Source organism: Pundamilia nyererei, unplaced genomic scaffold, assembly GCF_000239375.1.
Source record: "Pundamilia nyererei isolate P.nyererei 1_Seehausen unplaced genomic scaffold, PunNye1.0 scaffold00035, whole genome shotgun sequence".
NCBI classification, from domain to species: domain Eukaryota; kingdom Metazoa; phylum Chordata; class Actinopteri; order Cichliformes; family Cichlidae; genus Pundamilia; species Pundamilia nyererei.
The window spans coordinates 4,371,660-4,382,118 of record NW_005187436.1 but is presented as its reverse complement, the minus strand read 5'-3'; the positions used below and the strand labels follow the sequence as shown (position 1 = coordinate 4,382,118).

General features: G+C 40.4%; 2 protein-coding genes across 4 annotated transcripts in view; both read right to left on the bottom strand.

Annotated features, from left to right (window-relative positions):
- The window catches only part of incenp (inner centromere protein), a 13,167-nt gene extending 10,600 nt beyond the window's left edge, over window positions 1-2,567 (bottom strand). For both annotated transcript variants that reach the window (XM_005730120.1, XM_005730121.1), the window contains exon 1: window positions 2,378-2,567. The gene's annotated coding sequence lies outside the window, so the exon portion shown is untranslated. The remainder of the gene's footprint in view (window positions 1-2,377) is intronic.
- Window positions 2,568-4,427: 1,860 nt separating this feature from the next.
- On the bottom strand, window positions 4,428-10,459 carry pgghg (protein-glucosylgalactosylhydroxylysine glucosidase). 2 transcript variants are annotated; one of them, XM_005730118.1, is made up of 14 exons: window positions 10,231-10,459; window positions 9,524-9,829; window positions 9,232-9,442; window positions 8,727-9,162; window positions 8,523-8,642; window positions 6,837-6,968; window positions 6,656-6,767; window positions 6,462-6,534; window positions 6,230-6,366; window positions 6,018-6,151; window positions 5,595-5,690; window positions 5,419-5,516; window positions 5,099-5,322; window positions 4,428-4,735 (listed from the first exon to the last, which is right to left on the bottom strand). In XM_005730118.1, the coding sequence occupies exons 2-14, from the start codon at window positions 9,765-9,767 to the stop codon at window positions 4,659-4,661; spliced, it is 2,094 nt and encodes a 697-aa protein (XP_005730175.1). In that variant the 5' UTR covers window positions 9,768-9,829; window positions 10,231-10,459; the 3' UTR covers window positions 4,428-4,658. The 2 variants fall into 2 exon arrangements, with proteins under 2 accessions (XP_005730175.1, XP_005730176.1); XM_005730119.1 differs by lacking the exon at window positions 4,428-4,735 and having other exon boundaries at window positions 5,189-5,322; window positions 5,468-5,516.

The following is a 10,459-nucleotide window of genomic DNA, read 5'->3' as shown; positions in this document are numbered from 1 at the left end:
TTTTTAAGTGAGGTTAAATTGATATGGGGGAAAAATGTAATGTACTGAAGCTTCAGTACATTATCAAAATGTACTGAAGCTTCAGTACATTTTGATAATGTACTGAAGCTTCAGTACATTTTGATAATGTACTGAAGCTTCAGTACATTATCAAAGAGAGGAAAATGCAATTTTTCCAAATCATGCTTATGTACAGTCACCTCCCAAACACCAGTTTTGAACTGGGGGAAAATTGAAAACCTTTATGCTATGATCTTGCTTTCTTCTCCCCTCTCCAAGATTATGGATCAGCTGTTAAGAGTCACCTTAGTTTCAAGCAGCCCCACACGGAGCAACAGCTACAGTTTGGCTGAGAAAATAATTACTAATCTTAAAATTTTACCCATACCTTTTAAAGCATTAAATCACCTTATTCAAGGACTTATGAAGCCCTAATGTAGCTGGGAATCTACTTAGTTCATTGGGGCACCATCAGCGTTTGAAATGTCCTCTTCAAAATAGCTTATTGGAAATGTTTCATATGCAGCAATGTTTTGTTTTTTTAAATCCTTCTCATTGTCTCAATATTTTTTGCATTTCTTTTCTTTGTTCTTGTTTGTAGTGTTTTTGTTTTGATTTTTTTTAAATCAGTTTTAGGACGACATATTTAATTCCTTTATATGACACACCAATAAATAAAATGCACCAATATTATAATTAATGTCAATTGGTGAAAAATGGCTGGTCTGAGTATTTCAATAAACTGCAGATCTACTGAGATCTCCCAACATAGAAAGAAGAACAGAATAGCCTGAAAAAGAGAAATTATCTAGTGAGTGGCAGGTCTCTAGGTGACAATGCCTTATTGATGCCAGAGGTTAGAAGAGGCTAGCCAGACTGGTTCAAGGTGATGGGAAGGCAAAGGTAACTCAAATAAACACTCATTACAATTACGACGTGGGAAAAAAACAAACAAACAAACAAAAAAAAAAACACATTTCTCAATGCCCAACTCATCCAGTGTTAAAGCAAATGCCGTACAACATCAGAAGACTACAGGGGGCCATTCCTGTCAGTTACAAAGAGGAAACAGAGGCGACACTTTCCACTGGATCACCACAAGTGGACAAAAGAAGACTGGAAAACCATTGCCTGATCAGATGAGTCAACAATTTCTGCTGCAACATTTGGATGATACAGTCAGAATCTTGTGAAAACAACTTGGAAGCACAAATCCATTGATGGTTCAGGCTGGTGAGGATATGGGGGATATTTTCTTGCCACACTTCACCCAGTTACCAGTTGCTTACAATTTCCATGCTTTTAAGGCCACAGTGTACTCCTCTTCTGACAGTGGTCACAAAGCTAAATTCATCTTAAACTTGTTTCTTGCACATGACAGTGAGTTCACTGCACTCAAACGGCCAAACAAGCAACAGATCTCAAACCTGTAGAGCATCTTAGTGATGTTGCTGAAGAGGAAATTCACATCATGGATCTGCAGCACCTGTGTTATGCTTTGAAGTCAGTGTGGACCAAGCTCTCTCAGCAATGTTTACAGCATCTTGTTGAATCTATGCTATAAAAAAAATTAAGGCAGCTCTGGGGGCAAACGTGGGTCCATCCCAGTACTAACAAGATGTACCTAACAAAGTAGCCACTGAATGTAAGTATTACACGGGTAATAACCGAACCAAATGTGCTTAAAAAGAAACCCCGGAGTTCCTTTAAAAGGATTAACGCACTAACCATTTTTCCATCTCAATAACCAATATCTATCCATCCATCCATCCATCCATCCATCCATCTATCGTTCCTGTTAAAAAACTGTTTTATAGAATAAAACGTTTTACAATAAGACTTTAACCTTTGGACAGCTGTGCAAAGAATACAAGTAATATTAGACTAACTAATGTGTGGGATTTCCTGATAACGTATACTAAACTTGAACAGTGCACAGTTTTCCACTTCCGCGACTACACTATATGACAATTAAGGTCGGTGGGTATTTAACAGTGTTGTCGACCAAGAGATTTGTTTTTAATATCTTATTGCAAACCTGGCATGTTGAGATACCATAAAAATAGCATCATTACATGAGCTAAATATTCCAAAAGCACTGAATAATGTATTGAAGTGAACAAAATTAACATTGCCCAACGTTTTCAAATGAACAAGCTAGGTTAGCTAACACAAAACACTTAAGAAAGTGCACGCATATTATTTTAAATACTACCGTAAGACTGTTGCAACAGTAATTTTAAGACACATCCGCATAATATAACACATCTTTATCGCGTTTTACTGATAGCTGCTCTGCCGTGTCCTAAAAGTACCACGTTTGCCAGCTAACGTTGATGACCTTAGCTAACATTGTCTATAATGTCAAAATATTTACCTTTGATGTTCACTTTTCTGACGGCTCGTTCTTTTAAAAAGCTACATCAATAGTATACTTGCGTAAAAGACAAATTTGCTAAAACGAGGAGCTTCCCACTTTAATGAATACCCAAGAAGACAACAGAGACCCTACAAACTGTCCCGCTGAAACCGTTTATAACTTGTTCAAACCTCTCCAGCCAATCATGAAGCGCTGTGACCCCGGGAGGCGTTCGATTTGTGGATTGGAATATTTGCATGGGCGGAGCTCACCCCGGTCAGAATAGCTAGGGATGAGGCGGAGTGCCGAAATTCGTGACACGAGAACTCAAATCGTGCGAACCCGAGCAGACGTTCAAGGCGGAGTTACTGCGCTGCCCAGATTTAAATGGACCAATCGGAGATCTGTCGTGGTCCGCCCCTCCAGCACTCAAACATGCAGGAATGACAGTGCAATATAGCCAAAGTGGATCAGTTTAGAGAAATGTATTTTATTCTTTGTTTCGTTCTTTTTCCTTTTTATTATTTAAAATCACGCTTGGAAACTGTGGGTTTAGAGTTCGGCTGGCTCTTATTAGTAAACATCTGGATGGAAAGTGTGGATGTGCGCAGTATCAGAAAAACCTAAGACTCTAGATGGTGTTGGATTATATAATAGTTTACCACAGGGGATTTGACGATTAAAGGGTAGAGGGTCGCAAGCACACACAACACAAGCACTCTAGTGTGCCTAAATCAAGAAGACGACACAATTGTATTTCAAGTAAACAGTGATGACCTTCCTCTGGATTTTTTCCCCCCTGCAGACGGAAATAGTTTTCTCCTGTCAGGAAGCAAAGCTACAGGATGCTTGAAGTCATGAATCTTACAAAGGTCATGGTAGTCTGTAAGTCAAAGTAAACAGAAATGCATTGTGTATATACTCTTGTGCCCTCATCCTTCCAGTCATAAATAAAAGTCTATAATGCATTTTAATTATTGTAAGTTGTTTAGTGTTTTGCTTTTTTGCATGGCATATCTAACTACAACTCTAATCATCTAACAGTCAACATTAAAAAGTGTGGATGTGCTTAGTGTCAGGCAAATTAACATAGTTCACTAAAACTTACTCCCTAAATTAGTCTTTTCTTAATGTAGTCAAAGGAGATGGTGCAAGTATTCATTATCCCCAAGTAGAGAGACACTAGGGAGTGTCACAATATTTTACACGGTGATAATGTATCAATACAAAGACACCAAATATCTATATCTCTTCAAATAAATTAAAATACTCTTCAAACACTGCAGAAAGGAGGGCCCTTTTCACGCACCACATCTCCTGAGGAACCTTGGAAGAGCAAATTTACATTAAATCAGTTAAACAAAACAACATCCTACACTTTATACACTTAGTTTGACCAGTCTATCTCCTAATTCAAGATATTGGCTTAGTCACATGAGTGAAAATTAAACACCAACCTCCTTAAACCTATAAAAGAAATTGATGGCTGGTGATTTGTTTAATTTGATCACATTATGCATTCCTGCAAACAACTGCAGTCTGAGTTGGACTGACTGCAATCACTGTCAGACAGATTGCTGAAGGTCTGCAAATAATTGCTGTCTAATTTATAAATGCAGACAGATGGCGAACATGTTGCCATCAGTCTCCAGATGTCTGAGTCTTGATTAACAAACAAACTCGAGGGGACTCGACTCAACTGGCTGCCAGCGGCTTGTATTCTGATAATACTCCAGTTGGTAAATCACAGTAAATGTTACTGCAATACTCTGCATATGACAAAATGTTTAAAATTGCTATAGTATCATATCGTGAGTTAAATCAAGTGATAATATTGTTACAATGCGGTGCCTGGTGAGTCCCATCTTGATCAAGGACAATTAGCATACATAAAATATAAAAAATATACATAAACTCAAATGTCAAAGCTGCTCTGAACTAAAGTGAAAGGAAGAGATTCAAAACTAAAACAAAAACACTAAATAAAAATACGTAATTATAATAACTCTGATAATCATATTTCCTTTGACATCACAAACTTCAATAACTCAGTAATTTAGACTCAAAGTTTCTCTGTATTTTTTTAATTAACTTTAAAAGTCCACAAATATTACACAAATCCATCAGTGTAGTACTGCATTTGTTGCCCTGCTCAGATCCGTAGCTGCTGGGGGACTTAAATTAATACTGCCCTTCTTTATTCCATACATTTAGTAAATCAAGCAAAATATAATAAAAACAAATAATATGCTTTCAAATGTCAGCATGTGAAATGTTTCGGAGGATCGGTGCTCAGGTTTCAGAAAGGCCAGCAGGAAGCAGCTGAAATCAGTTTGCAAACGTATCCGGGCTCTCGAGGGAAAGTTACCGGCTGCCCTGAAAATATAGACGTATACAAGTTTGGATCAGGTTCAGGTATGCACACAAATCTTTTTCTGGCAGGCTATGCTTTTGAGTTCATGCCCCACACATTATTTTTTGACATCACTTCCAGCCTAGATAAGGTAAGCTGGAGAAGATCACAGTCTTGAAGTTTTTTTCCCTGATTATGAGATTCATATGTTTTTCACTTTATCAATATTGTGTCCCCATATAAACAGTTAAATGATAATTTCTTTTTGCTATACTGTGAGATGTGTTTGTTTCTTATTAACACAGAAATTATCAAATTATCTTCATGAATAAAACTTGCTCTGAAGAGCTGCATGTTCAAACTGCATGTTTGAACTTGTGCTTTACCTGGTGTGAGGGGGATTTTAGTTCCTGATGCCTTCAGGACAACTTGAAAATTACAGGGCTTAGTGTTGCCTGGACTGCCTTCCTGTTCCCTCAGTATGATACAGACTTCTTCCTTCCTCAGCAGCCAGTCCATCTGGCTACCCAGGTAGTTCACACCACGGACACAAAGCTCGAAGATGTCGTTGGGAAGCAGTGGCGAGAATGCCAGGCAGTCCTTCTGAACTCTAGGATATAAAACAAGTATGTGAAGCTTTGTATCACTGTGAACACACTGTGGACTGAACACACCGAAGTGTTTATTTCCTGGATTAAGAACTAACCTAAAACCGGTGTAGCCAAACAGCACAGCTTGCAGAAATCCTCCCATACCTGTGAGAAAGTTGACTGCACCGGAGCCATCGGGTGATTCACTCCATACCTACGAGGAAAGGTAATCAATCTTTCACCCAGTAAATGTCAGGTGTGTGTTTATGTGGATGTGTGAGCTAAAGGGAACCTGGAACGGGCCCTGGATGTTGTTGAAGCACTTTTCAAGTAAAAGCTGAGCTTTCTCAGCCTCCCCGAGCTCCAGCCAGCCGATTGCAAACATCCCCTGAAAAAGGAAAGTAAAAAGTTTTGATTCAAATATGAACACAAAAGTCAGTCACTGCACCACACTGAGAAGTAAGACTTCTTATTAAGTACATTAAGTACTGATTTGGATCCTCTTTTGTCTTAATAACTACTTTAACCTCCTAAGACCCAAACTCTTTCATGGCATGCATTTTTAATTTCTTTCTGCTATTGGGACAAAATATGATGTCCACATATGTGAATGTCAGGTCCAAGGAGGTTAATTCTTGTTGACACAGATTCAAACCTCAAATTTAGTTCATTCAGCAGTTTCATGTGACCATAGAGGATGCTGTGTCTTTCATACCCATGTCATGGCTGGACCGTGAGGGTCTGTCACTGGCTCGTATGCTTCAAGGTCATTCCTTCTAACCTCTGGGGACATCGGCAATCCAAGAGGATATCCCAGCATCACTGTGTCCGCCTGCTTCACGGGATGCCCTGTTTGTCACCCAGAGGATATTCTAGCATCAAGTTAAGAATATTTAAGGTTCTTTCTTAACAGAAACAAATATTAACCTTTAATGTAGCCGTCGTACTCAGGGTGGTACTGATGCTCTTCGTCAAAAGGTATCTTAATGTATTCGGCCACTGCTTGCCATTCCTTGGGCGCAGGGTGCTGAAGGAGTTCAGCCAGTTCAACAGCAAACTGAAGACTGAAGACAAATAAGATATTTTCATTATTACTGGTATTGATAAGACATAAGTTATAAGGTGTTATAGTTATAAGTTTAATCTTGAATACAAATACCCAAGCTTGGCCACTGTGTTTGTGTACACAGAGTCATTGACATTGTAGTAATATTCATCGGGTGGCATGACACCTGAATGGAAACAACATGAAGTTAACGTTCAATATAAAATAAACCAAAGTGTGAGTCAGATCCTTTCATTAAAGCGGGTAACTGATGCACTGAATTTATTTGGCGTGACGAGGTTGAGTACCATCTAGGTGATATTTCTGGTCCTCGGGCTTCCAGGTTACCCTTGAAACCCAGTAATCAGCCACACCATAGATGACCTCGCTGCCCAGTCCCTCTCTGAACATGGACAGATCCTAAAGCAAAGAGCTAGATTAACGACGCCAGGTAGGAGGGACAGTGAGTGGGGATGTGAACGAGCATACCTCGGTGAGGTAGAGATAGTGCTGGAAAGCCAATGTGACATCTCCGTTGATGTGAATCTCTTGTTGTCCATAAATGTCCTCTGGACACACCTCTCTCCCTGACACAGCACTCTCCCACGGGAACTTTAGACCCTGTAAAACAGCATATTTCTTTAGAAGACTCAGACTCTGTTTGATTGTTATTATTAAAAAGTAAAGCCGGACCTACAGAGAGTCAAATATATGGCTCTACAATAGCATACAGCAGATACTAACTGTGCATCAATGGTGCAGATGTACAGAAAATATTACAACCACTAGGGTCTGAGGTGTTAATACAGCTTTATTCTCATGCCAAGTTCATCTTTATTCTAGGATTTTCATTATTATATCCCAGTTGTTACTCTTACTCTCAGAATATGTCACACAGTTAAACAAAACAAAAACAAACTGCAAGAAAAAAAGGATTATAAGAGAACATGGATTTTCCACTAAATATGGGCACTGAATGCACCAGGACACGCAACAGCTATTACGATCATAATCTCTTTCCAAGTAAGTGATGGAAGGATACCAGGTTTCAACAAAGTCGTCCTGTTTATCTTTTACAGTATATCTGATTTTACAGTTGAATCTGTCGTTTCTGCCTCACTGTTGTACCCACTGCTTGTTTTGGGGTTTTTTTTACAATCTAACACTGAGTTATTTGCCTGAAATTCCTCAGAAACTCTTAATAGTATTAAGATTTGCTCTGGTTCTGAGTAGTTTTGATATTACAGATTATATGTCCAACCTGTAGTATTGCTTATACAGCATCCTTGCAGGTAACTGTGAAAGTATTCAGAAGGTTAATATGTCACATCCTATATTAAAAAAAGCACAACATTTGAAAAAATGTCTTAATGGACTTTATTGTAAATATCTGCACAGGAATATTAATTCCTGTGTCAGGAATGTGTTTTAAGACCTGTTCTGATAACAAAATCCGCCTGGGAGCCTCTAAAACTGAACAACGAACATGTTGGATGTTATTGTTTAGTCCATAACCAAAGATTTAGAGAGTTTGGTTGGGTGGAAATTGTGTAAATCTACCAAATGGAATCACCACTGTTGGTGGAAACTAATATTAACACGAATAACTTGACTGTTTAACCAACATTAAACAATGGTTGAACAATAATTGGTTACAGCTAAACCCGGCCAAAACAGAAACTTTTGATTATTGCACCAGACAGTGCAATACCTGATATTAAACGGCGATTGGGTGACTTAGGTTCCTCACAGAAACATAACCTTAGAAACCTGGGTGTTGTTTTTGATGAAGCTTTTTCTTTGGAGGGACATTTAAATCAGATAGTAAGAACCTGCTTTTTTCACTTGAGGAAGATTACAAAACTTCGATCTATCGTGTCGATAAGTGAACTCGAGATGATAATACATGCTTTTGTCTCTACAAGACTCGACTACCGTAACAGCCTGTTTACTTGTCTAAACAAGAAAGGGCTAGCTCGTCTACAGGTTGTTCAAAACTCCGCAGCGAGGCTACTGACCCCCTCAAACAAGGGAGCTCACATGACCCCTGAAGTACCACCACATCATGAGTGCGTTTGTGTGTTGATCTGTGTAGCCAGTACTGTTTTCAGAGTTGAACAGAAAAAAAACCCAGTAGAAACAAAAAACAAAAACACTCCACCGATCGTCTTATACCTTGTAGCCTTGCTTTTGGGCGTTGTCTTTAGCACCATCTATGGTCCCCACCCTGTACTCCAGCACAGCTCGGGCTAGTTTCGGATAAAAAAGGGCTATCCCGGGATACATCCAGATGTCCTGCCACAGGAAGGAAGAGTCATTGTGTGACACAACATATAACAGAATCAACAACACATGGCCATTGGCTGAATCTAGCCTCACTTGGTCCCAGAAAACATGGCCCCAGTAGTCCTGGCCTTCTCCACCATTAGAGAGCCCTCCTGGACTGACTCCACCAAAAGAGCTGGAGGTGTCATGTATGGACGGGAAAGCGCTGAGGAGGTAGAACATGCAGCCAATCAGGGCCTTGCAGAGGCTCTCAGACCCTGTCACCTCCACTTTGCTCTGCAGCCACAGCTCTTGCCAGGCCTTCTCGTGAGATGGACGCAGACTACCAGTTGCCATCAGATTCAGGCCCTCATCAAAACTGGCCTCAGCCAAGTCTAAACTGCTGGCTGCAACCAGGATGAAACCCCAGCGAGCCTCGCTGTGCTCGGGAGGGAGCATCAGAGTCACGGGCACGGGGGTCCAGATGAGGTGCACAGTAGGACAAGAACCTCCAGGGTACTCAGCTGTGGTTGTCTGTCCCTGGATGTGGCTGAGAGAGGGCTGGATTTAGATTGTGCAACAGTTTTTCCTTTTACTAAAAAAATGTTGTTAGCCTCACCTGCCTCCTCTGTAATCAGGACCGGTCTCAAACCTGATGTCTTTGCTTTGAGGTGTGAATGAGCTGACCAGCTTAACCGTGACAGGCTCCTGTGAGGTCGCCTGACGCTCCAGCAGGATCTCCATCACCATCAGGTTGGGATAGTGTCGGTGAGAGTACAAAGACTGTGTGGCAGTGGCGCTAGCGGAGCTCAGAGTGTGAATAAAAATGCCTGCACAAGAACAGGAGAGAGAAGTATGAGACCAGATCAGCAACAACACCATTGAGAAAACACCTGCACAGGAGAGTCTACCTTTGTGGGTGTCCAGGCTGTAGGTGTGTTGGACAGGTTCCTCTAGCTCCACCTTAACAGCTAGAGGGCAGGGGACATCTGCTCTGTGGCAGCGCCCGCCCTCCCCATTATAAACGCCCCCCATGTGCATGATATTATTGTACACCCTCCAGCCCAGGTGGCCATTCGCAAGCGGAGGGAGGAAGCGGAGGTTACTAGGGAGGGTGTCGGTGGTGAAGATGTAAGGGTCCGAGTCACAGGACATGATGAGGAGATTACCTTCAGTTTAAAGGCTCAAATCAAACCAAGAAGTCAGGAAGTTTTCACCTAAATGATAAAAATGTTTGATTTGGAGTGAAAAACCATTAAGATTAATAATGCAAACATAAGACTGTAGATCTCAAATGCTTTTTTCCTCTGTGGACCTGGACCCTCTATTTTTCACAGGTTCACGTTAGTAAGACCATTTGCAGAGTGTAGACTTTGACACTTATGTGTCACAAGCCATGCCTAAATATAACCATAAGATGTGTCATGCAGACACTGGTTGAAATTTAGCAACGCAAAAACAAAAATACACAAATAAAGATAAAATGTCCCCTTATCAAGTAAAATCATGGTTTCAAACACATTAAAGTTAAAGCTCTGTCGCTGCTGCCAGCAGCATGCACAAACACGTACAGTAAGTCCTTAAACTCATTACTTAAGCGGGAATGTTTTATTCTCACGTGAGAAGGAAGAAGCATCTGTTTCTGTAACAAAGAAGAATGCAGGAAAACCAAAGTCCAGGCGGGACGAGATCCCAAACCGCTTGTTCTTTAGGGCTCAACTCATGAAACAAAACAAAACAAAAACAAACAAACCCAAAACTTTATGTGCTTTTATTTGTTCGAGATTTCATATCTAGTGCACTCGAAAGTTGTTGATGAAGTAGCTCTACTCATTTGTAGGAGGAGA